The sequence below is a fragment of the Marmota monax genome, unplaced genomic scaffold (assembly GCF_021218885.2).
Source record: "Marmota monax isolate L192 unplaced genomic scaffold, Marmota_monax_Labrador192_F-V1.1 WCK01_AAM20220418_F8-fsc00024, whole genome shotgun sequence".
Classification (NCBI taxonomy): Eukaryota; Metazoa; Chordata; class Mammalia; order Rodentia; family Sciuridae; genus Marmota; species Marmota monax.
In genome coordinates, this window is record NW_026695224.1 from 18,599,447 (window position 1) to 18,625,624 (window position 26,178).

Here is a 26,178-nt window from a genome sequence, read left to right on the forward strand (position 1 = left end):
CCGGCCTCCATGTGAACATAAAATCAGGACTGCTAAGTCGGGAGCACTTCTGCTTCTTGGTGTTGCCTTGTGTGAAAGTCCTGTGCACGGTATTGCGCCGGCGGAGCCCCCAGCCCCGGAGGCTGCGGGGAGGGGCGTGGCCCCAGGGTTCCTGCCTACCGGGGCCCCAAGGCACGAGCGAGCGGCGCCCACAGACCTGGGGCTGCCTGGCAAAGTCTCGCTAGGAGGAGAGTTCCTCCCTGAAGTGGGACCCAGTGGAGGCTCCTGGGTGGAGGGTGGGCGGATGTGGCCGCCGCCGAGTGGGTGCGACCTGTGCAGGGCCACGCGGTGAGGCAGGCGGGCGCGCGCGGAAAGGGCACAGGCGTTGGTTTTCGCTGATGAAGGCAGTTAGCTAAGCTGGGGGCGCCCTGAGAGGTCAGTAGCACCAGACTCTCCAACAGGTCCGACCTGGCCACGGACTGCAGGAGAGGTTAGCAGGCCGCGAGAAGGCGAGGGCCCCTGCCAAAGATGGCTGATAAAGCCAAGAAGCAAGAGCCCGTGGATGAAGTGGGCACAAGGACCGGATTTACCCGCTACAAATGGGAATTGAAAAGCAGCAACAAAGAGTTCTGGCGCTCAGGGCACGCAGTGGTCAAGTTAATAAGTGTGGTGAGACGGACCTTGGTTCTAAGGCCAGGGATGGGGAGGAGGAAGAGCTGGCTGCAGGGGTCCTCGGAGGGGCTCGGCAGTCAAGGACAGCCCTCTGCAGCTGCTCATGTATATTTTTTCCACGCAGATCTGCCTGTTCTTAGCACTGGCATACTTCAACGCAGCCACGGCGCACCCTGCCTTGACTCTCATCATCACCTTGGAGGTGTTCATCTTTTTCTTCTTCATTATCATATACACCTTTGCCATCCAAAGATACCTGGTTTTCATCTTGTGGCCAGTTTCTGTAAGTGAGGGGCAGTGGGAAAGGCCGGGTTGGTGTGCCCTTCCTATGTCTATGTTAGCAACTGGAAAGTGACTGAACAGAACAGCCTCACCTCGCATGCTCGTGCTCAGGACCTAGATGTGGTCCAGGCAAGGGCAGCTAGGCAGGTGGGGGAAAGCTAGGCAGAAAATGCTCCCCCAAACCAAGCTGTGTGTGTTGGGGTGGGTTGTGTAGGGAGGGGACTCTTATTGCCAGTCAAAAGCTTCACTGTTTTTGAAGGAATCAAAGATGTAACCACCAGCTCTTCCTCCTAACCCGTTTGCTGGCATACACTGATTGGGAAGATCATTGCAGAATTCAAAGAATAAAATCAACCAACTTGTAAGTTAATAAGATAAAATGAGAATTTCTTTTAAATATCACTTCTAAAGCAGCCGTACATCTCCTGTGAGTATTCCCATGAAGGATGATTAGTTCAGAAGGCTGTCAGCCCAAAGCAGTCCCCTAACTGCTGGGCATCTACTCAGCCTGTTTCCTCATCTATGACATGAAGACAATAATAATCCTTGTGGGGCGGGTGTGGCAGCACACACCTGTAATCCCAGGAACTTGGGAGGCAGAGGCAGGAGGATCACAAGTTCAAGGCCAGCCGGGGCAACTTAGTAAGACCCATCTCATTCATAAATAAATAAATAGGCTGAGGATGTAGCTCAGTGATAGAGCACCCCTGGATTCAATCCCCAGTACCACCAAATAAATAAATGAACCTGCCAAAAAGTAAGTGACTTATGTAAAAATTATAAAATTTTATTAATGGATCATCAAAGATAAACCTAGATAAATGGAGAAATACACCACATTCACAGGTGTGAAGAGTTGCTATCATAGAGATGACAATTCAATTCAGAACTTAATAGGAGTTTTCATGGAACTTTACCAGGCAATTCTAAAACTCTTAAGGAAGAATTAAAAGAATTATAAGGGATGGATTTGCCCAATAAGACCTCAGATTTCCTAGCTCAGGGACTGATAAAAAAATCTAATAAGATTGTTAGAGCCCAAATTTTTGTGTCCTCTCCAAATTCATATGCCAAGATCCTAATTCCTAGTGTGGCTATACTTGGAGATGGGGCCTCTAAGGAAGTAATTAAGATTAAAAGTGATAAGGTAGGGACCCTGATCCCATAGCATCATATACTTGTAAGTAGAGACATCAGATTGATATCTCTCTCTCTCTCTCTCTCTCTCTCTCTCTCTCCATCTCCATGCACACACATTTAGTGAAGAAAGGTTATATGAAGACATAGGGAAAAAGTCATCTCCAGCCAGGAAGAGCCTTTGCCAGAAACCAATTTTAGCACCTTAATCAGGGACTTCTAGCCTTTAGAGCTATAAGAAAATAAATGTCTGCTTTTTAAGCCACCCAGTCTGTGGTATTTTCTTATGGCAGCCTGAGCAGAGTAATACAGAAATAGAAAAGAGAACTTAGACTCCATTATATGGTGGCTTGATATGTGACAGAGGTGGCATTACAAAACCGTTGAACAGAATAGTCATTAAGTGTTCCTGGGAGTACTGTGGGAGATAAGAAGAGAGAGGGACAGACGATGTATCCCTTAAAATTAAAACTTTACAACAGAAGACATAAAAATTTTAAAACAAACCATATTCAAATAGGACAAGAGATGTGAAGAGGAGGTCCACATACCTAAAACATATGTTTTTTAAATATTATTTTAATATTCATTAGTGACCAAAGGCATCAAAATTAAAATAGCATGGAGGCACCATTTCAATTTATCAGATTGGCAAATACATTAATAATCCAGATGATCCTGGGTGTTGGCAAGGACAGGAGCATGGGAGACAGGAGCTGTTACTTATGGCTGGTGCAAGTGTAAACGCCACTAGCACTTCAGAGACAAAGCTTGGTAAAACCTAGCTAAGGAGATTGGCAGGGGTAGGTGGGGTGCACAGACAAGGGGGATCATCATTGCAGCAGAGTTTGGAAGAAGGATTTTTTAAAACTCTCTCTCTATTGGTTCATTTAAACTCTCTCTCTATTGGTTCATTCCTACAGTAAACTGCATCAGATAACAGTGATAAATGTTTCTCAATATGGATAAATCTTAAAAACTTTAAAAAGCAAGTGTCGGCTGGGCATGGTAATCCCAGCAGTTCAAGAGGCTGAGGTAGGAGGATTGTGAGTTCAAAGCCAGCCTCAGCAATGGCAGGATACTAAACAACTCAGTGAGACCCTGTCTCTAAATAAAATACAAAATAGGGCTGGGGATGTGGCTCAGTGGTTGAGTGCCCCTGAGTTAATCCTCAGTAACAAAAATAAATAAATAAAAAGCAAGTGTCAGAAAATATGCTACCTTTATTTAAACTTTTGAAACAAAATATATTGTTTATGAATATATAATATTTAGGAATATTCAAACTCAGGAAAAGTGCATATCAGTTTCTGGGAGACAGAGGGACAGGAAGAGGGACGGGAGGGTGAGATGGTAGCTCATTCTGTAAAGTTAAGGTCTCTTCCATGTTTTTAAGAGATCGCGAAGCAAATATTGCAAGATGTTAATATCTATGAAATTTCAGGGCTTGGTGATCTGGTGGAGGTGGGATGTTGTATTATTTTCTGTGCATTCGAAATGTTTCAAATTCAAAACAAAAGACCTGAGATGTGGTGGCCAAGGAAGGACAACCAGCAGAAGATGGCATGATGGAAACCCAGGGGGAAGTGGTGTAGCCAAACACTGCAGGATTGGCAGCCTCTCATGGGCAAGCACGTTTTTGTCCCAGGCTCTCATCCCAGGAGCATTAGAAGGGGAGGCTGGTCTGATATGGCCATCATTTGGCCAACTCAAAGAAGCTTTATTAGTAGGGCCAGGGAGGCAAGAAGATGGCAAGGGCAAGACTGAAGCCGCAGGAATGGAGGGAAAGGTCTATGAAGGAGGCAGCCTTCCTGCCTTAAAGAGGGCAGGGGATATAGGAAGAAAGGCAGGGGCAGGGCTGAAGAGGGAGCTTCCAGGCTCCCAGTGAGGGACCTCCTGCTAGCAATGCAGCTCACCCCTGCTCCAGAGTGCAGGCCCTGAGAGCAGAAAGAGCATGCCAGGCAGTCCTCAGAAGGAACACCAGGAAGTCATATGTGTGGTGGGGGGACCAGATACGTGATTTTATAGAGGAGATGGCTGGTGGCAGTTGTGTGTCTCCCCAGGCTCTAGCCCAGGGCAGTTAAGCCTGGACTTTGAATCCCCTATTCAAAGACCCCAGCTGGGAGGCACTGGTATATCCACCTAGCCTGGGCCACATATACCTTTTAATATGTTATATATAGGTTTTAAAAATCAGGTAGGAGTTTGAAAAACAGGAAGCTATGCTGGGTCAGCTGTTGCTGGGGATTGGCCCTTCAGAGGCTGACTCTCTCTCCCACTCTCAGGACCTCCTCAACGACTTGTGCTGCTTCGGGTTCCTCATGGGCGGCATATTCTTTGCTATAAACAGTCGAGAAACAATGCCAGTGGAGTACGTCGTTGGTGTGGTGAGTCTTGAGTGATTGGGGTGTTTTCCTTATTTAAGGAAAGAGCTCATTTTCACACACACACAAAAAAAAAAAAATTCTTGAGATGAAAGCCAAGTTTAAAACTAACGTTGGTAAATATTTCCAGTGAAAAAGCCATGTGGTTAAAGATGATGCCCAGGGAGCTGACCCAAGTTAATGGCTTCCTTCTTGAAGCTGCTGACCCCAGAGCAAACGGTCCCATCTGGTTGGTTCTAATACTTTTTTTTTTTGTATTGGGGATTGATCTCAGGGAAACTCGACCACTGAGCCACATCCCCAGCCCTATTTTGTATTTTATTAAGAAACAGGGTTTCACTGAGTTGCTTAGCGCCTGGCTTTTGCTGAGGCTGGCTTTGAACTTGTGATCCTCCTGCCTCAGCCTCCTGAGCAGCTGGGATTACAGGCCTGCACCACCACCTAGCCTGGTTGGTTCTAAAGAGAAAAAGAGACTTAAGGACAGGGGAAGGGGAGGATTGAACTCAGAGAATCTCAGTGTGGAAGTTTGAGTGGACAAGGGGATATGTTAACTGGCATCAGTGGATGAATTACAAAACAGGATGTTTTTTGCAATGTTCTGAGGATCCTTTTGTCTTCCAGGCCCTCATGGGTGTGGCAGCACTGTTTGCTTTTATCGATTTATGTCTTCAAAGAAAACACTTTGGCAAGAAGGGCCCTCCAGCTGCTCCTCCACCAGCGTCATGAAGGAGATTCCCATTTCAGAAATGGAAGTGTATTTTACAGCAAAACACTTGGACTGTCTTCCTGGTCTGCTTTCTAGAATGGTTTTCTTTTCCATTTTAACAACTTCCTCTTCTTGGAAAAGAATTTTCTCCTTAAATGAATTTTAAAACTCGAAGTTGATGTAAACATTCTTTGGTTCACTTAACAAAAGTTACTGGAAGTTATGGTACAGAGGGAGAGACCTGAGACCCAGGGCTCCCTGGGATCACTCTTGGGCCAAGGCACAGAGAGTTTAGGGGACCAGATACACCAATGACACTGGTGTTTGTCAACACTGACCAGCCAAAGGGGCCAGAGGAAAATAAGAGATTGGAAAACAAATGAATGCATACATTTTGTTCACATTAATATTCTCATTTTATATTTTTTAAAGCATCCAAGTGGTCATTGTGAGAAAAATAAGTTTGTTGGACTTCCTTGCTCTTACAATGGCGTTTAATGCTGATCCTCATTTGAAGTTCACTAAAGAGGGGTTGGGGGGAATGTCATCACCTCAGGGCCTAAACTGGGCTGGAAATATGGGCTGAACTTGGGCATGAGGGGACACTGGGGGTACTTCACTCAGAGATGACCAGCTACTTTTCTGGGACCTGGGACCTGAGCATAATCCCTGAGCCAGACTCCAGCTAAACCCTGGAGCCACAGTCTCCACCAAAACCCCTGTTTTAGTTAGCTTTTTCACTGTTGTGACTAAAGGACACAACCAGGACAACGGTAGAGGAGGTAAAGTTTGAGGGGTCACAGTTTTAGAGGTCTTGGACCATAGAAGGCTGGCTCCATTCCTCCAGACTCAAGGTGAGACAGAACATCATGGCATAAGAGTACGGCAGGGGGAAGCAGCTCATATGATGATCAGAAGCAGAGAGACTTCACTCTCCAGATACAAAATATACCCAATGAACCACTTCCTCCAGCCACACCCCAACCTGTATCCAGTTACCACTAAGTTAATCCCATCAGGGATGAATTCAGTGACTAGGTTGAGGCTCTAACCTAATCATTTCTCCTCCAAACCTTCTTGCATTGTCTCATGCATGAGCTTTTGCAGGACACCTCATACCCAAACCGTAACAGTCTCCCAAGCCTCCCCACCAGGATCCTGCTCTCACTGGACAGACCATCCATCATGGCTTGAGAAGGGCCATTCTCATGAAAAGAAAGTAAGCCTCCAAATGGATGCCTGAGGAAAGGGGTTTCTTGGAGCCCTAAGCCCAGACAGAGACAAAGTGGGGGAGAGGCTGGGCCTTGGGGGCCAAATAAATGACTTGGGCCTTTATCCCAAGTGACTTGGCACTCCATGAAGATGAGGGAGTGCAGGGTCCACTTTTCTCCAGGAGAAGACCAGGCTTGGTTGCTGCTGCAGAGTGGGTACAAACTGTAAGGAGGCTGCAGCTTGTGCAGGTCAGGGAGACGGGCAGCTGGGACAGTGTGAAGACCTGAAATGTGGAGGACTCAGGCCGGCTCCTCCACCCCACCTGTCCACTACTCACTCCTCTGTGCTCCCAAACCACCCTGTGCAGGCTGCAAGCAGTGTGAAAGCAACTAGAGGGAGCCCCATGATAGGAAGAAAAGAAAGGAAAAACCCACTACCCTGCCAGTAACCCAGAATTCCTAAGAATTTAGCCAAGAGGAATGGTACTGGATAAGATAGGATAGACAGTAAATAGACAATAGAGGAACGGATTCCATTAAGGTTTCTCTAAATGTAAAGCCATCTGTGAGATTAATCTATAGAAGGAAACCAAACATTCCAACCAACTCCTTTATCCAGGGGTAGTGGGGAAAGGGAGGCAAGACAGACCTGAGTATAGGCTACAGACTCGAGGGCTAATCAGTAGTCTTGGTACTTTTCCAATTCCTGATTAGCATAGATACCAACCGATGCCTATACCCAGTAGCTATATAAGCCTCTAGACTAGTACCCTTAAGAGGCAATTCCTATTGGGTCCCCTCTTGCCCTCCAGGAGGTATATCTGATCTCACTTGAACAAATCTTTTACACTCACTCTTCTTTGTCCATGGATTTCACTGTTCGAATTCACAAGACAAGAACCCAGAAAGAAATTATGGGTGAGCTGCTAGGGCATTCTGCAATACTGGGAGACACAGCTTGCCACTGAGAGCTGCTAATCAGAATGGGCTTTCTCAGCTGCAGAATCCTATAACTTACACAGATCCTACCCACTGGCAGAAGCAGAGAATCTGATTTTGTCTTAAACTGCAGTTTCAATATACTGGAATGTTCCTAACAGCCAAAAAACTAGACAGATAAACTGTGCTGTTGTGGAAATCACGTTCAGCAAGAGACCAAGCACCACTCAGGGTTGAAGAACTCAGGTTAGTTATGCCAGTGGACCCAAATTAGCTAGTGCTCTGAAATTCTGGGCACTGTGCTGAGGTAACATGGGACTTTTATAAGAAATGTGACATCATTTCTTAGCTATTACAACATTGGTGGGTTTGAATTCTTGGCCTATGTGACCAAAGACCATGCACAGGAATTCTCTGGATAAGCAGTTCACAGATGCAGGACAAAGGCAGAGAAACACCTGCGAGTGATATCACAAAGTGGCCTTCACTCCAGGCAGCAGTTTCCCAAGATAACTGTAAGCTTACATCTCTAATATCTATCTATCTATATAAAAAACCTAGCATAGAAATGTTACAATTTAAACAAGTATTTAAACTACACTCTTAGAGACCAGTAATTAAGTAACACTCTTACAAAGAGTGCTATAAAGTAATATTCCCCTCCTCAATGGTACTGTGCCACTATAGCTTATTTTAAAACTGATACTTTTCCCCTTCCTCTTCTCCCTCTCCTCTAATCCTGTGGGGTGGGGAGCAAGAATAACTTTCTTCCCATCTCAGGAGGAGTTATCTGTCCTTTGGCTCACACAGGAAAGAAGAAGTCAAGACTTCAGAGTTGACTATTAAAAATACAGTGACTGTGTACATTGTAACGGTTAAGTCTTTGAACACCCACGTGCTTTGCTTTCGCTTCCACCGGGTAAATAGCATAAGTAAAATGGCTGGGTCACACAGTAAGCCAACGTTAACCTTTTTAAGAAATGGCCAAACTTTTCCAAAGCAGTGGTAATAATTGACACCCCCTATCCCCAGTATAGGAGAGTTCCAATGACTCTACATCCTCACCTGTACTTAATAATGCTCCCCCATTTTAAGCTATTTTAATAGATATATAGTAGTATCTCACTGCAGTCTTAATTTGCATACCTAGATGTCTAATGAGGCTGAGCATATTTGCACTTTATTGAATATTCATATACCTTCTTTGGTGAAATATCTGTTCAAATATTTAGAAAATCTTAAAAATTGGGTTCTTACCTTCTTATGACTGAGATACAGTCAGAGCCATATTTTTAATAACAAATCAGAACAGGGTTCTGCTCTTTTAGGACTCCCAACTGGCCTCTTGCCCAGGGAATTGTGAATAAAATCCAAACACCAGGTTCTCCACAACCCCAACCTGGCCCTTCTCTGATCAGTTTCCTCTTCAGTCCTTTCTTTGATATTACCTGCCTGGCTGTCCTCTGAGCCAGTAGACACCTATTACCAGGAATCATCTTATTTGGAATTCTTTGACTACTTAGGACTCTTTGCTCCCCTGTAACTCCCCAAACAGCAGAGCTTCTCCACAGTCTGGGCTTCCAGCACTGCTATTAAATGAACAGACGAATGTTGAGAAAGACTTCTCTGAGGAAATGACACTGCATTATGGTCCCTGAGGAATAAGAATTTAACCAGATAAAAAAAAGTTGAGAAAGAGCATTCCAGGTAGAAGAGAGAGCATGAACAAAGGCCCTGCGACAGGAAGGAGCATGGTTTGTTAAACAAACTATAAGAAGGTCAATGGTTGGGAGAGACAAGGGAGGAAAGAGCCACAGGGGCGTTTATCTTGTGTACACCAGATCCTGAGCAAGATGGGAAGTTGCCCAGATTGGGTTTGGTTGGTTTGGTTTGGTTTGGTTTGGGGGAGGGTGGTGGTGGTGGAAGTGACTGTGATTGGTGATTTAATCATCCTTCTGGCTGCCAAAGGAGGAAGACAAGATGCTTCTTAAAGAGCAACCACAATTCAGGAAGAAAGGAGCAGTACGAAATGGACCGAAGGAGGCGCTGAGGTCAGCACCTCCAATCCCAGTGACTTGGAAGGAAGGTCGGAAGTTCCAGGCCAGATTCTGCAATTTACTGAGACCCTGTCTCAAAAATTTAACTAAAAAAAAAAAAAAAGGCGGGTATGGGGGAGTCGATGGTGTAGGTCAGTGGTAAAGCATCCTGGGGTTCAATTACCAGTACCACCCCCCCCCAAAAAAAAAAAGTGGGTAAAGATCAGAAAGTTGGACAGGCCTTGGTAGTGGACTGACTGTGAGGGTGAGGGTGGAGGGGGACAACCCCCAGTCTCTATTTGTGAGACTCAGGACAAATGGTAGTGCCCTTCACAGAGGCCAGGAGCCGAGGACGCCGAACTCTAGACGCCCTGGAGACACGTGGTATGTGGCGGGGTGGGGGAGAGGGAGAGAGAGACGCGGGGGGAAGGGAAGATGGGGTGGGAAGGAGAGAAATAGGGACAGCAGCGATGCGTGGGCGTCCCCCGGGATGGACTGGAAAACCCCGGCCCCGGGCAACCAACAAAGAGGCCCGGAAGGAGGAGGCGCTGGACTAGGACGGACGGGGGTGACCAAGGAAGTCACAGGGAAACTCCAGCTCCGAGAAAGAGGAGGGAATGGAGCAAGGAGCTGGAGGCCAACGCAGGGCCAGGGCAGAGGGAGGACGAGGCGGGGGTCTTTGCGGTTGAGATGCCTACGTTCTTGGGCACGGGCAGGGGCAAGAAGTTCGACAGGCGACAACGACTGCAGACAACCCTGCCCGGATGCGGGAGCTCGGTCGGGGTGCCCAGGGGCGGTAATAAGGGGTCTACGCGGCCGAGCGAGGGGTAAGGCGAAGTGCGAGGCGGCGGCGGCGGCTGACGGGGCGGCCTGGTGGCCCGGGTGCGAGAGAGGGGAGGGGACGGAGAGGAGGGGACCCGGGGGCGGGGCGGGGGCGGGGGCGGGGCGGCACGGGATGCACCCAGCGCTGGGCCAGTCTCGCCTCTTTCTCCTTCCGCACGGTCTGGGTTTCCGCTTCCCTTCCAGGCGCGGAGTGAGGAGGGAGGCAGAGCCTCGGCCCTGCAGCCGCTGCCATGTGGCCCCCGGACCCGGACCCCGACCCGGAGCCCGAGCCCGCGGGCGGCTCCCGGCCTGGCGCTGCGGTCCCCGGGCTCCGCGCCCTGCTGCCGGCGCGCGCCTTCCTCTGCTCGCTCAAAGGCCGCCTCCTGCTGGCGGAGTCGGTGAGTGCAGTGGGGACCCTGCCCGCGACCCTGTCGAGGCTGCCCCGATCCCCGCCCACCAGCCTCCGCGCCCCGCCGGGCTGCGACCGCCCGGCTCCTCTCGGAGGCTGACGTCGAGATGGCGGGGGAACGGATGTCGCGCTCCATCCCCATCTGGGCGCCCCACTCGCGCCTCCCCTTGAAAGCCCCCGAAGTTGGACCGACGCCCGCAAGTTTTGGAAGGCCTCACTGAACCCGAAGCCGAGTCGGCGGCGAGGCGGGTCCCAAACCCAGGCCTCCCCGAGTTCCTCAACCCGCGAAGCCCAAGTTGGGGGCCAGAGGACGCGGTGTGGGGGACCCTGGTGAGGAGTTTGTCCCCGCGGGCCTGGCGCTGTGCAGTTTCAGGCGCTTCCACCCTCCCTGGGCCCTTGGAACCCGCTTGGCAGCGTGCAGAGAGGATCTGGCTGCTGGACGTTCAGGACTCGCGGCCGTGGGGGAGGGTCTGCTTTCCGCCTGGGCCTCGAGCTGGGGCCGGAGGCTGGGAGGGGGCCGCGTGGAGTGGGAAGCCCCGGCCCCGGGACTGGGTGAGGCCTGGATCGCGCACTGGGGGCGCGGGTAGCCCCAGCGGCTCTGGGTGAGGGTCGGGAGCCAGCGGGGTGACTTCATCTCCCTCCTCCCGGCCCTGGCTGGGCTCCTTCCTCCTTCCCGCAGATCCCCACCCCTCTGTCCCCACCCCGCCGGGCAGGGCTTCTTTGTCCCTCCGACACTCCTGATAACTCCCACACTGTCGCGTGTGGGGCGGGGACTGGCGAGGGGCCTCAGGGAGGGGGGAGGAGGAAGAGGCCGGGCAGAGGGGAGACCAGAGGAGGGACTCTGCAACTTGACAATACCTGTTTTCATTCCCACTTGTGGATTTGGGGAGAGAATGCTAGCAGAAGTAGTTAGGGGCTTCAGCAGGTGGCTTGGTTGAGGGGCCAAGTTATAGGAGGAGTGTGGGGATTGAGGAAATATTCTGCCCCAGGACCTTTCCCTTGAACCCCATAGCAGAGGGCAAGAGGTGGTTCTACAGCCTTTTCTGACTTGGAGGCAGCGCAGGGGTCAGCAGCCCAGCACCTACTTAGCTCCCAAGTGAGGCGACAGGCAGACCCAGGGACTACACTCCCAGGGACAGCCTCCACGTTGGCCACCTCTACCTGCCCCCCCACCTCTGGACCTCCAGCCCCACCCCACCAGCACAGCCTCCTGAGTAGGGGGTAGGATTGCCAGCCAGGCACACAGGCCCTTTGGCCTAGCTGAGTGCAAGAATCCAGGAGGAGGAGGAGAAAGGAAGGGTAGGGGTGGGTACTCAGGATACAAGGGAGATCTTCCTAGTTACTCCTTCCCCCTGGTCACCTTCCTCTCACCCCTAGGCCCAAGCAAGTGGGAAGGCTGGACAAGGAGGGGGAGGGAAGAAAGTGGCCACCAAAAATGAGGGAATAATAAAATGGGAATCAAGGTGGGTTCCCCAGAATCCAGTTTGAGGGGGCATGGGAGGCTGGAAAGGGAGGAACCAAGAAAGCCTTTGGCTGGGGAAATAGGAGCTGTGGACAGGGCCGCGCAGAGCCTTGCCTTCCTGGCAGAACCTGGCAGCACCTGGCAGCCTCAGCGCCCCTCTGCCTTCATTTCCAACCTGTCCAAGATGGCAGTGGGCCCCTAGGGAGGCCTAGCTACCCTCGTGGCCCTGTTCAGGGCAGACAAGAGTGCCCTGGGGACTCCCTGGAGTTCCTGCAGCTCATTTGTTTGAAACAGCCACAGTGCTTCCTGTGGGGCATCTGATGTCCTTGTAGGCCTCCATGCAGCCAACCCCTGAGCTAGTCAGCCATGGACACTCTCAAATCCAACCACAGTGACAGAAACCAGGGTAGATGAAGGCCTCCAGGGCAGATCAACAAGCCCTGGTTCAAATTCTGGTGCCTCTTATTAGCTGTGTGTCAGAGTCTGCTCATCTATGAATAAGGGCTGTGAACAGCGCCTGGCCAATGAGTATCAGAGGAGATACCCATATGAGTCTCAGCAGGCACTGGGAACAGAGGAACCACTGACCCATCCAACAGCCCCATGTTCTTGGTCTGCCCTGCACTGCACACCATCTGCAGGACTAGTGGGGCCTCAGCATCCTCTACACCTACAGCCTTTTGGGCAAAGCTGCAGTGAACATTTTGATTCTTATGTTCAAGTACAGCTAGCTCCACCTTTCATAAAGGCTGGCTGTATGCAGGCTACAGCAGGGCCCAGGTGTCAGGGCCAACATACCTTCCCTGGGTAGTTTTTTCCTTCTTATTAAGAAAATTTTATGTGACTACATAAAACAGCTGAAAGATTTATATTATTCATTTCATGCATCCACCACCTAGATTGTATAGTGGTTAATACTTTGCTATATCTGCTTTATCACCTATCTCCAACCCATTTTTATGTTTTGATGCAAACTAAATTGCAAACCTCAGTACATTTCAACTGTAAACACTTCAGCATGCATATCATTAACAGATCAAGATTTGTTTTTTGTTTTTCAGATAAAATTTATATTCAGCAAAAAGCCCATATCATGGGGGTTGGATGTTACTTTTTTGAAACTGGTTGCTATTTAGTTTTGGTTTGCCCCTGCTAGGCACCATTTGCATTGGGTGGATTCTGTCAGAGAGCCAGTAAGGGGAAGGGTGAGCAGCCCCAGGAAGTGGCCTCCTGGGGGGCTGGATGCACATGGGAGGTGGGGCTTCAAGATTGGGTGCTGGCAAAGGCCAAGGCTCAGCATCATGCCCAGAAGGACTGAGGCTGCCTGGGTGTGAGCCTGGGCTTCATGAGGGCTTTCATCCTAGCTCTGCCATTTCCAGCTATAGGACTGAGATATTCTGGACTGCAGGGCCTGGACCAGGCAAGAAGAGGCTCTGACTGTGCCCTACTTCCCTACAGGGTCTTTCCTTTATCACCTTCATCTGCTATGTGGTATCCTCAGCGTCTGCCTTCCTCACAGTGCCTCTGCTGGAGTTTCTGCTGGCCCTCTACTTCCTCTTTGCTGATGCCATGCAGCTGAACGATAAGTGGCAGGGCTTGTGCTGGCCCATGATGGTGAGGACCAGGGGAATCAAAAAGGAGGGGTGGACTCTGATGGTATTCATCACAGAGCATCCATATGAGGAATCCAGAGTCCTGCATTTCAACCATGCCCGGTCTTCAGAGAACTGGTGGGACAGTTTGCAGCTGGTAATCTTCAGATAATCCAGGCCCCACCATCCAGCAGCTGGACCTAAAGCAGGTTGTGGCATCTGCAAGGCAGATCTGTGAAGCAGGGAACCTGGCTGGAGGCCTCTCTGACCACCAGGTGGCGCTGTTGCTCCCAGTGGGGTCTTGGAACCCAGGTCAGCCACAGGAATTCAAGTCATTTTCAGAGGCAGGGCAGGTTAGCTTACTTGCAGAGCTTACCCAGACTTAAACATATGGCATCCTAGCATTGTTTGATCACCTGGGAGCCTCAGACCCCTGCCAGTGGCCTCTGCTAAATGAATATGCTGTAGAAAAAAGACAGCAAAGGCTGGGCTCCAACCCTGGTCTCTTGACTTTACCTCCAGCATCCATCCTTTCACCCTCTGGGGAGGGCTGCTCCTCCATCCATAAGCAGAAACCAGGATCCATAAAGGGATTGGCCACAGTGTGTGGCAAAGCGAGGCCAAGGGCCAGGTCTCCCTATTGGAGAATCTGAAAGGAGCAGGTTGACCACATTTCCAGCTTTCACCACCACCAAAGGGCCAAGCCATAGAGCAAGCAGGGTCAGGGTCAGGGCAGTGTCAGCCCTGACAGGAGGCATGGCAGGAGGGATGACAAGGTTCAGGACAGGGCAGGACTCCACAGTTGCTGGACCTGGGTATGCCAGGACCTGGCTGCCAGGCCCCCTCCACTCTGTGCCCCACTCCAGAGAGCTCAGGATGGTGTGGCCATGCCCCTCTCTCCCCAGGACTTCCTGCGCTGTGTCACCGCTGCCCTGATCTACTTCGTCATTTCCATCACAGCCGTCGCCAAATACTCAGATGGGGCTTACAAAGCAGCTGGGGTGAGCAGCAGCTCTGCCTCTGAGAAGAGGGTGCCAAGCAGTGTCCCCCTCTGAAGCTCTGATTCTTCTCTGGATACTCAATGGGGTGGGACCTGGGAACATCCTTTTCCTGCTTGGACCTCTTGGGATCCCTATAGATCTCAACTATTCCAGAGTCCTCTTATTAGAGATTTATTCTGCCCTGAGTTTTGAAACGCTGATTGTCAAACCAGGCTCACAGCTTATTTCCCCTTATTTGGAGGGTCTGAGCCTATCTGGCTGGGCAGCTTCTTAGTGCCACCCCCCACCATGCCCAGCTTCTTGGACCAGGGACTCCATGCTTCTAGTGATGTATTCCATCTACCCTGAGCAATGTCTCCTGCCACATTCCCTGTGTCTGTCCCACAGGTTTTTGGCTTCTTCGCCACCATCGTGTTTGCGATTGACTTCTACCTGATCTTTAACAACGTGGCCAAATTCCTCAAACAAGGAGACACCACAGAGGAGAACACAGCCCAAAGGGCAGAAGGTCAGTGATTGCCCTGAGGTTTCTGCCAGGGAACCCGGCTGAACACCTCTAGGATCACTACTGGGGCCTTGTCCTCCCTTGGGGACACTTTGCTAATCTGAACCTGACATAGGGCCAGGAAGTGTTTTTATAGCCTCATTGTCATATCCCCTCATGCAGTCACAAAACCTGTCCTACCTAGGGCCTCGGGCTTTCAAGGAGGGGCAAGCTGAACACATGCCCAGACCTTTGGCCCTACAAGGCTCCCATCATAGATGAATCCTCAGGGTAGCCAGTCATTCTCAGGACAGTTCTCCACCTGGGATCCAGAGTAACCACCTCCCTGGATCCTGCTTCCTCTGTAGTCTAGCCTGCCTCGGCCTGGGGACCAGGGACCCAATCTCTCATCCTTTTCTGCAGCTCCCAGACAAACCAAGGAGTGTTTGGGTTTTATTCCCATGAAAAGTACAGTAAACATTCTGGCCTATCAAGCCATCCTTGTCCAACTCAGAAAGGCCAGCATGTATATTACCTGATCTCTTAAAAAAAAAAGAAAAAAAAATGTGGAAAGTTGGAAGGTTCATTGATCTGTCTGTAACAACACAGCCATACTGTTTTGCCTTTAGGTGCTTACGCTCTGCACAAGGCCTGAGTCAGGGGCTCTGCACAGGTTTATCAGGAGGTGCCACAGCTAGTTTGGAACTGCAGCCTCTCCAGGGCCTGCCTCAGTCACAGTCCAGAGAGGCAGGAGGGATGGCATGGATATAAGTGCTGACACGGAATGGAGTCCTCCTCAAGGGCTCCAAGGCCTGTTGCCCATTTCTCTGCCCTGCCCCCAGGTAGACTTGAAAAAGAGGTGTTTGGCTCAGCACCAACCTCACACCATTCTGGTGTCCTCTGTGCTTGCCCTGGCCTTTGTGTCACCCCTTCTTTGACCATCATGTGCTGGCACTAGGTATGCACAGATGGACATGAAAACTCAGTCCCAACAGGAGTTGAACCCCAAAGCAGAGCTACACCGGACATAGCAGGGCATGTGTTATACTAGGGGTGCAAGAGGAGGTATCAGGGAAGATCTCCAAATGGGGTGCCAATTACAATAAAATGGAAGCTAACAGGTAAGAATAAAGCAACTGAGGGTGGTCCACTGTGTGCCAGCCTTATGGAGGTAACCAGAGACTTATGGAGGAACCCTGGAAACCCTAGAGCTGGGTCTTGATGGATGTATAGTAGTGTGCAGGAAGAAGAAATGGGGCTGGTGGGAGGAGAGGAAAGCAGAGGATAGGGTGCTTGGTCTAGGTGAGACAATTCTCTGGAGCCATCAGTGCTCATAGCTGGGCAGATAAGACAAGGGAGCTCTCAAGGCCTATAGGCCCCACCTTGGAGTTGAGACCTTCCCACTGAGTGCCTGTTGTCCCAGGTGGGACCCATGCTTATTAGGAACCACCAGGTTCCCAACAGCTGGGCTCTAGGGCCATGGAGATCTGTGCAGCAAAGATGAGGTTGAAGATTCTAAGAGTGCTGGGCTGGCCACAGAGGAGACAAACATCTAAAAACAGCAACTGGCACTGGGGTTGGGGCAGGGGTGGGGTGTTCTCCTTTCCTGGGCTGGGGAGTTCCAGAGGGCTCTGATCTTCAGTAATGGGATTTCAGGAACCCTGAGTCATGCCTCACTGACAGGCCCTTAACATTATAAAACTGTGATCACAATATCAAACAAGGAAGGAGGAAGAAATTTGAAACTATGAAACAGCTAAAAATGGACTGCTGACTTTTCGGTATATTTTAATTTGGGGAATAAGAAAGTAGTTATTTTTGCCTTCTCCTGCTAAATAAATTGGGGACATCCTCTGGAGTCTTGTGAGGGTATAGAGAAGGGGCAACCAGACTTCAGTCTGGAGTGGAAGTGTCCCCATCCCCCCACCCCATCCCCTACTCAGAGACTGCCTGGGGCTCCTGCCAGCGACCTAGCTGTGCCTCTCCAGGGACTACTCCCAGGCACTACTGCCCTAGAGACTCCTCTGCTTTCCTTTCAGAGGAGAATTCAGACTCTGACTCCGACTGAAGGCCTGCCCATGCCAGCAACCTGAACCACACAGGACCTTCAGGCCAGCACCTGCCTGACATGCTGAGGAGCATGTCCAGGGGAAGCTATGTGTCAGGAGGAAGACTGCCCAATGGCCCTCCCCACTGCCTCAAGTTTACATTCCTGAGCCCAGCACATGAGACTGCACTCCTTAGCTTAGTGCTGTTGAACCACTCCGCAAGTGAGGGCATCTTGAATATTCCACCTCTTCCCATTCCTGTCTGCATACCTTAAGCCCTTCAACCTCAATACCAAAGACAAGCACAAAGAGATGCAGCAGACAGAGCTGTGTTACTGCCTGCCACAGCAGTCAGCTCCGGCTGCAGGGCTGAGTCAGGGCGGGAGGGGGATGGCCTGTTTCAACTAACAGGCGTGAACAGAGACAGAACCACCGCAGGCCAGCCCACCAGGGCCCCGTGCTTTGCATGGAGTGCCCCTGCTCATGCAGCACTTTGGTAAGGAATCTTTTGTTCAAGGAGCACAAGTTCCTTCCTCATTGTGAAACAGGAAGGAAACTGACCTTGGCCTTACTGTCCAGGAGTGGATGACACCCACCCAGCACTTCACACTTGGAAACATCTTCAGGTGAGATAACTGTACCAAGTCTAACCCTGTTTCAGACAGGAGCTCACAGATGCACAGGTCAGGGCAACACAAAGGAAACCCATTGATCCATGGCAGTGACCATGTCATGGGCAGCTGGGCAGGCCCAGCCAAACCTTTCTGGTGACAAATGTTCTCATCATCCTTCCTTCTGGATACTGGGGCAGGTCTATTGACCACCTCATGAGAGATGAGCCCTCTGTGTTTGCCTAAGGATTTTTTAGTGTTATATATCTTTGATGGCATTTTGTACCTTTTTATAATTTTTTATACAAAAGCAGCTTTAACAAATGGCATTTTCTGTGAGGCAAGAGGCCTCATGAATGAGCCAAAGTTCTGACCCATGTCTTGGGCACTTATAACCTTATTCTTCTCATGCATGTGAATCTCGTAACCTGAAAAAAAGCGTTTAATGGATTAAACCAGACTGACTACCTGCTTTTGGTGTGATTGAAAAACTCTTCCACCACCCAGAGCAACACTGTGCAATATCCTAGCATGCTTCAGCACAAACTGGTAACACACGAGTGAACCCTGACAGCTATAAGTCTTAGCAACAAGGCATGCATATTCACTCGTATGCCAGGCCTAGCATAAGAATCTGGCCAGCATTTGATCCTCTTATTTCATCTCATAGTCAAGGAAATGGAGAGAAAGGGTAGGACTCTGGCCCAGGGCCCTATCACACATCAGGATAACCTCCCACAGCAGCCAGACCCTAGGCCTTTTGAACAATGTACCTGAGTTGCAGCCTGGAGGACCCTGGTGAGTATCTGGCCCAGGCTGATGGGAAGAGGCAACTGTCACACACAATGTGTCCTGAAAATGTGATAAAAGTAGAATGGGAAGAAGCCGACAGAGTTGCATGGTGGAGTTTCTGCTTCACCTTGCCAGTCCAGCAGAGCTGGTATCACAGAGGCCATTGCATCCTGTGGACTGGGGCTCTGTTCCACCTCCACTGAGCAAGACCATTTCAGAAGCTGGGTCCACAGCCTTTTGGGGGGCAGGGGCAGCAAGGCAGAGAGAAGAGACAATAGCATTTTTATATGTTCATTTATTAAACAAGAACTCCTTCATGACAATTTAATACAATATTTATTAGCGATTAGTGTTGAGAAAATTATTTCCCTCTACATACAAAAATACAGATTTGAACAATGAAAACAATCAAGACAAGTACCATGAAAAATTGGTCCTTCAAAAGAAATAAAGGGGGAAGATCTAGGGTAATGTTAGGCTTTGTATACCGTCAGGGACAAATCAACAGGAGCAAATGCTTTGGGGCCCACAAACCACATCAAATGTGTAGGAACAAACCCAAGAGCCAGTCAGAGCCACAGGAGGCTCACCCCACAGCACCCATGTCTACTTGAGAGGCCAGGATAGAACTCTGTCCCAAACAGCACAAACCAACATTTGTCCAGTGGCCATCACCTCAGAACGCCCCACAGCTGTGTCCATAAACTGCCAAAAATACTTTCCACAAGCAAAGTGGGACAATTAACATTGCCCCCCAAAAGTGCCACTAGCTGAAGTACCGATGAATGATCTGTTATTATTTAGCTTTTGACTGGACTTCCGTCATTATAGAATTACATGTTTTGAATCTTCAGAAGGACAAAAAAAAAAAATAAAGCTACAATTTCATGTTTCAGTAAATATGTACCTTCATTCTGCAATGGCTCAACTGGTTTACTCAAGATTATCCTTGACCAGACATCCTCAGTCCTACAAGGGTGGGAAAGCAGAAGGAGCCACTATAGAGTCTGCCTGTGCCCTGGTTTCACCCGTTCCTCGCAGCAAAGCAACTACTGCATCCAGGCCTGAAACCCCAAGAGGGCCATGAGACACCCAGGTCATCCATGAACCTACATAAAGTCTGAGAGGAAGTGACGTCTAAAGAAGGCTACTGTGTTTCTGGGAACCAAGTGACACCCAGACTACCCTGGAAGACTCCAGGCCTTAGAATACCTTCAGGTTCCCAGGGGAACGGGACAGGGAGCCAAACACGCACTTTCCACCATTTCAGACTCAATGAATGGGAAGTCAGGGCATGGGTGACCTTTTCTTTTGGAAACATTTTCCTCTTACTGTTCGAGGTGAGTGACACTTAGTCTCTTCTAACTGAGCAAAGGATTAAATAATGCCAAATGCAATTATACTGACTCATAATTGTTTCACAGAAATATACTATTACTCTCAGACTATTTAAATAAGCAGAAACAAGATGTGGGGGACATTCAGCAGAGAAGAGACAGGAGTAGCAGGGAAATTTTTTTTGTTGTTGTTTTGTTTTTGTTTTTTAAAATACATATTAGGTTTAAAGGAAAAGTGGCCCAAACCTCAAGACCAGCATTGTTGAAAGGAAAACAATATTAAAAGGACACAGTCTAAAATCATACTACAAAAATAGTGTTATCTGTTTTAACTAAATGTACATCCTTTTTTCCAATTCCATGATTGACAAGAGTGCTTATGTGACACATGGAAGGCACCAAAGGTGAAGTGATTATTTATCTTAAAATATACAAAGACAGAATTAACTGCTTTGAAAAAAAATACAGTCATACCTGTAATAAATAGTTTAGTGTTTTGCCTAAAATTTCAACATATACAAATAGTTTTAATCCCTAGCATTCTCTTAGAGGGAACCATGTCAAACTAAGTCAAGTTCCAAAAGCACTGATTTTATGCAAATAGATCAACTTCGTTGTGATTTGAAAACTCATTTTTAAGTGGTCGAGAAGAGAAAGCTGGAAGCAGGCGGCCCCAGCTGGGCCTGGGTCAGTATGGGGTTGGGGGAAATCCTAGGCATCCTGTCCTTGCCCATGTCCTCCCCAGCCCAGGGACCAGGCAGTTTTCCCTTCAAGGCCTGAAGATTTGCATTCCACACTTCCACAGAGAGGAGAAGGAAAGATTGACACTTGTAATATCAATTTGGGAAAAATCGGAAAGGCAAAACAAGAGTCTGGAGAGGGAAGCAGTCATCAGTTAGGCCTGGCCTGGCCTTGGGTGGGCACCAGATCTCCCTTCACTGTCCTTAGTTCCTGGTCACTCCTCGGGTGCCTTGCCTTATAAATAGGGGATACTTTCAATGGGGTGTCAGCAGCAGCATCCAAGACAACTCACACTAGATGGTTCAGATTGTTACTGAACCCCACAAATCATCAGAACCTTCTTTCACACCATTTCTCTTTTCAGGCATAATTATGAAAAGAAACTCTAGACCTTGCCCTAAATCGCATCAACAAAGATGATTAAGATAGTGCCAGACACATTCTTACCATAAAATTAGAACCTTAAAAGTTCCAACAGCCCACCAGAGTCCAAGCAGTATTAACCCTTCACCAAAGGCTCACCTGAGTTCAAGTCTCAGCACAGTGTGTGAACAACTAGCTCAATGAAACAAATCTGCTAAACTTCATTCTGGGCAAGCTGCCTGTTGATTCAAGCTCACTGGGCTTGTGGGTCATTCTTTTCTTTACTGTTACATTTATGGAATAAGAAAAACTAGAAAGGAAAAGAATTCCAAAGGTTGAGAAATTGTATTCAAATGGAAAAAGAATATACTCCAGACAAAAGAAGGGAAAACATAAGACTGCTGCCTCTGTTTCAAGCCAAGGTGTGTGCGAATGTTTACGGTCATGAAGAAAATTCGGTTTCAGAAAAAAAATTCTTCTAGATCTAACATACTGAAGGTAACTTTTAGAGACAGTTTATAAATAAAGGAAACATAAAAGGTCAAATATTTCAAATTACTTTCTCAACCAGACAGATCTTCTGATTTTTAAGGTATCTGCTGAGAAGAAAGATTTTAGAGTCAGGAAAGTTTAAAAAGCAAAAGGGTGGCCCTCTTAGATCTGTGTCCTTCCTGGGGTGCACCTGAGCCAGCTCAAACCCAGAGTAGATGCCAGGAGGCAAGAGCATGGAGGAATACCAGTCCCCAATGGTCAGCTCTCGTCTTCAGGCTGATTCTGAAACCCAAGATCTCACCCTTCTAAACATAAGAGCATAGGAAGGTGGTGAGCCAAAAACACATTCCTTAAGTAGCCTGAGGTATAAACACACCTGGTGCCAACAAAAGCCCCCTTTCCCTTCCTCCTCACTTCTCACCCACCCCTGTGTTGACCTCATCTGCCCACCAAGTCCCTTGCCTAGTTGGTCCTAGGAGTGGGTACTGATCAAAATCAGACAGACCAAGGAAACAGAAGACTTGGATCCTGCAACTTCTCAAGAAACTTAAAAGGCACCTGGAGACCTCCCAGGTAACAGCAGTCCCTAGAGCCAGAAACAACTTTTCTTCTGCTCATGAAAATTGCCCAGCAGCTCTCAGTCTAGAAAGTGTATTACCAGTTCTGCTACTGCTCCACAGACAAGGTCTAGAGAAAATGACAATCAGGTAGTGGCACAATGATTTCATGATTGCTTTGTTTTGGACACAGATGGCACAGCAGTAACCACTTAATACTAACTTGGCCACAAGTCTTCATGCTCTTTTTTTTTTTCTTTCTTTTTTGGTTAGGACAGGTCCCAAGACCTACCCACAAGAAATCTGGCACAGACAGACATGAGACCTCTGAAAGCACATTGATAGGTAAGGGGTTTCTTCCAAATAGTGCATGCAAAACTAGGAGTAGAGGTGAGCTTGGGCCACACACAAGGGTTATCTGAGGCTCATTCACAGCAAGCAAGAATTCACATACATGTGCAGATAAGAGTTAGGGCTTCCTCTCCTCAGAGAATGCCTGTGGCTTAACCCACGTCTGAGTCACTAGGAAAGCTTTACAGAAGGTGGATAAAACTGCAAACTTGAAGAGAGTAGGAATGTTTTCACAAGGCTCTTACCAGAATCATCTAACCCAGGGTGGAGGCCAGATACCCTTGGCCTGTTGCAGGAGATGGTAAAGTGGACCCAGGGCCAAGCACTCAGAGTCTGGCATCCTTGCCGATTTCCCTGTAGCTGTGCAGCCAACTGGAGCACTTCAGTGACCATTGCTAAGAAAGATGTAGGCTGGAAGTAGGGTCATTATTACATTTTTTTTTTTGTAGATAAAAAACAATCTCCCTCGGATGTCTCTTTGTTTTAAATCAAATTCCACTGAGAATATTTTAATCTGTTTGCCCTTACCATAGGCCAACAAGCATTTTTAGGTTTTCATGGCAACAGTCTCTCTGTATGAAAGGAAAAAGGGGTTGCCTTCCATGTCTTCAGCAGCACAAAAAGGGGTAAAGGAATCAGAAAAGAAAAGCACCCAGCTAACAAAATCAGTGTCAAAATAAACTTCCTCTGAAGATGTCAGTGTTTGCATCCATCAAAACCGCCATAGGTTCTACCAAGTGCTGCGGGTTGCCACATCTCCAGGAACACATCTCCCTTCCAGTTGTACTCCAACAATGAAAGCCAATTCATCCCACCAGAAAACAGAAATCTAAGGTTGCCTTAGCCTTAAAATACCTCAAACCTAAGTGACACTGGTCTAAACTGGAACTACTAGTTGCAAAATTGCTTCTTCAATTTTCTAAGAGATCAATTTAAGACCTCCAAATCTAGATTGTCTTTTGTTTGTACACAGAAGCAACATAAGAAAAATGCAGGTTTCTTTACATTCTCAGTAGACAGCCGTATTCCCTTCATAACTTTCCCTCCCTACATTATGGGTATATGAGGAGACAGGGCTATGCACTACACCAACTAGAAAGTGTACAGGCCACTTCATGGAGAAGCCTCATGACAAATGATATTAAGTAGTTACAGGGACATAAACAGTCCAAAGATTCTGTCACTAAGATGCAAATTAACTCCAAAGTCTCTCTGGGTACAGGCATCATCACTTTTTATCATGCCTCAGCATTTCTGGTCTTGATTGGCCTCAGAACTTTTTTCAGCTGACAGTACATATTAGGAGGCAAGTCAACAGTCTCCTTTCATCAGATGATAAACTGGTTTTACTGAAGTGACTTGGAAAACTTGAGCAATGATCTTGCCTGAATGGTTTTCTCTTTCAGTCTCACTTCAAAAGTAGCCTTAATAAAAGGCCAAGTAACTTGACTCCCAGCAGATATCTGATAAAGTTCAGGGTGGTCCTTCCAAGTAGGCCCAATCCAATGCAAGCCTCAGTCTTTATGATCCTATTTTAAGTGGAATTCTCTTTTTTAATTGGAAGATAACCTCAGTTTTGATTATGTAGACTCACTCATCAATGCAGAACAAATATGTAAAATGAACAGATAAAATTCAGATGTCATCAGCTTCCCACACATCATTACATATCACAGGTTCAAAGTTTGTGAAGCATGCTACGTACTGACTCACAACAGGCAAGGAAAGAGGGCTCCATCAGCTACACGGCACACTATACCCAGCTGTAACCAGGCCAGGCTGACCTCTGTGGCAGAAGAGGGGAGTAACCACAAGACTAGCTGGGTCATCCCCTGATGCAGACTTGTGCTTCATGTGATCTGGGCCACTGTCTGGACAGGAAGTGCACCAGAACTGATCTATACTGGATGTTGGGTTAGGGAGCTAACCTTTAACCTGACCACAAGGCACAGCATGGCACCACTTCCTGTAGAGTCCTAGTCTAGCAGACACCCATCCTCACTGTTGAACAGGATGCTGCTCTTTTCTGAAGAACACAATGCCACACGTGCATTAGAGGGGGCTTCCTACAAATATTCCTCTCCTTACCCCAAACATATACCACCCCTCTTCTCTCTTCCGGGTTGTCTACCTCACAAGACATTGCTAAAGCTATAAACAGTCCTCAGTACAAGATCCTGGGGTTTCTCCAGACTACTACAAAATCCTTCCACCAGTGGTACCTTTTCCTTGGTGAGGGCTAAACACAAAATATGAGAGCTACAGTGATGTCTGTAAACATTAAACAGTTTAAAGAGTGAAAACCTGACAAACTAAAACAAATTTTTCATTAAAAGATATTAGTTTTTAACAACAACAAAACTATAACATTATAGGGTCTTATTTTAACCCTCTCATTCACCACACACACACAAATCTTCACTTTTATCAAGAATCAATCAAAAACCTTAAGTAACTAGGACTTCCCCCAACAACTCCCAAGAGCTGCTGTTGATAGTGATGGCGCTCAGGCCCCCAGGGCAACAATCAGTGCCTACTGAAATGTCAGTGGGAGGACGTGTCCTGGTGCAAATTCAAGTATTTTCAAATCCTGGACAAATCTACTCAGAATCACTTTAGAACTCACTTAGAAAATGAACACACACCCCTAAAACACAGGGAAGTGTTTGTGTGTGCTGATTTGTAACACAAATGTGGTCCATGAAGGCAGCAAACAGGCAAGTGCTTTGGCTGCTAAAATGTATTGTTTCTTTTGCGGCTTTTACCTGAGTCGGTAAAATTACAGACACCCCACAATTCATTCTCAAAGTATTTAGGGTAGACAGGAATCTGGAAAACAAGGTGGTCTCCATATTCCTGGAAAAAAAATCTGGGACTCAGGAAGATGATTCATTTGAGGAAGAATCAAGTGATTTCTCAGCAGAGTAGGAAAGAAAAAGTGACTCTCCCGTGAATCAGGCAGTCCTGGGAGCTGTCCCCCCACAGGACACCAGCTTTTCCTGTCCCTGTTATGACCAGGCAGAAGATCTACCAGCACATCCATCACCAAAACCCTCAGAGTACCCTGTGGCCTTCAGGATGTGCTAGCTACCTGGACACCAGGTGCAGGGAAGATGAGGAGAGTGGATCCTGGTAGCCAGACTCAATACCTGCCCAGAGCACTGGTGACTGTTTTAACCCTAACCTTCATTCCTTGACATGTATTTCCCCTCTTTAGCAGCCCCATTTAACCCAAAGTCTTGACTCATCACAAATACATGACAGGATGGCTCAGAGTCAGATGGGAGCCTGCACTCTGGGACACTTAAGCCCTAGAGTAGACACAGGAGGTCAGTGTGGCCAGAGGCTCCCACAGCCACCCAACACTCGAGGACATGGGTCTTTTCAGGCCACCACACACCTGTCCACTGGGCCACTATGGATGCCCTTTCCCAAAGTGAACTTAAGAAGACAAAATTCAACTAAATCACATGAAAGTTTGACGTGCCGAGGGAAAGAAAACTTGATTGGAAAGATGGGCATGAGGATGAGAGGAAGGAGGACTCCAGAAATCCTCACGTGTCCAGGCACTGGATCTCGGGGCGACTGTCCACGTCTCTGGACTCAGTGCGGGCTCGAATGTAGTCATTGGCGCTCTGCTGGTGGATACTGACTCTCCATTTCTGCACAGCCAGGAACGTGCTCACCGCATAGGCTGCTGTGGCCAAGGAGCCAAATATCTAAAACACAAAGACACAATTCACCTCAGGCATGCAATCCAAGTGGCTTCA

The 26,178-nt window shown here is 48.2% G+C and overlaps 3 protein-coding genes across 7 annotated transcripts in view; 2 read left to right on the forward strand and 1 right to left on the reverse strand.

Annotated features, from left to right (window-relative positions):
- The first annotated feature begins 89 nt into the window (after positions 1-89).
- On the forward strand, positions 90-5,752 carry Cmtm2 (CKLF like MARVEL transmembrane domain containing 2). Its single transcript, XM_046435072.2, has 4 exons — positions 90-648; positions 776-934; positions 4,356-4,457; positions 5,076-5,752. The coding sequence occupies exons 1-4, from the start codon at positions 508-510 to the stop codon at positions 5,178-5,180; spliced, it is 507 nt and encodes a 168-aa protein (XP_046291028.1). The 5' UTR covers positions 90-507; the 3' UTR covers positions 5,181-5,752.
- A 3,924-nt stretch (positions 5,753-9,676) lies between these two features.
- Positions 9,677-18,247, forward strand: Cmtm3 (CKLF like MARVEL transmembrane domain containing 3). Of its 4 annotated transcripts, XM_046434308.2 has the most exons (7): positions 9,677-9,730; positions 10,063-10,173; positions 10,373-10,566; positions 13,498-13,653; positions 14,537-14,632; positions 15,020-15,140; positions 17,156-18,247. In XM_046434308.2, the coding sequence occupies exons 3-7, from the start codon at positions 10,420-10,422 to the stop codon at positions 17,182-17,184; spliced, it is 549 nt and encodes a 182-aa protein (XP_046290264.1). In that variant the 5' UTR covers positions 9,677-9,730; positions 10,063-10,173; positions 10,373-10,419; the 3' UTR covers positions 17,185-18,247. The 4 variants fall into 4 exon arrangements, with proteins under 4 accessions (XP_046290264.1, XP_058432014.1, XP_046290263.1 ...); XM_046434307.2 differs by lacking the exon at positions 9,677-9,730 and having other exon boundaries at positions 9,859-10,173; XM_058576031.1 differs by lacking the exons at positions 9,677-9,730; positions 14,537-14,632 and having other exon boundaries at positions 9,825-10,173.
- A 597-nt stretch (positions 18,248-18,844) lies between these two features.
- Positions 18,845-26,178, reverse strand: part of Cmtm4 (CKLF like MARVEL transmembrane domain containing 4) — a 60,203-nt gene continuing 52,869 nt past the window's right edge. For both annotated transcript variants that reach the window (XM_046434306.2, XM_058576030.1), the window contains exon 4: positions 18,845-26,127. In XM_046434306.2, the coding sequence (XP_046290262.1) occupies positions 25,963-26,127 (165 nt within the window). In that variant the 3' untranslated portion in view covers positions 18,845-25,962. The remainder of the gene's footprint in view (positions 26,128-26,178) is intronic.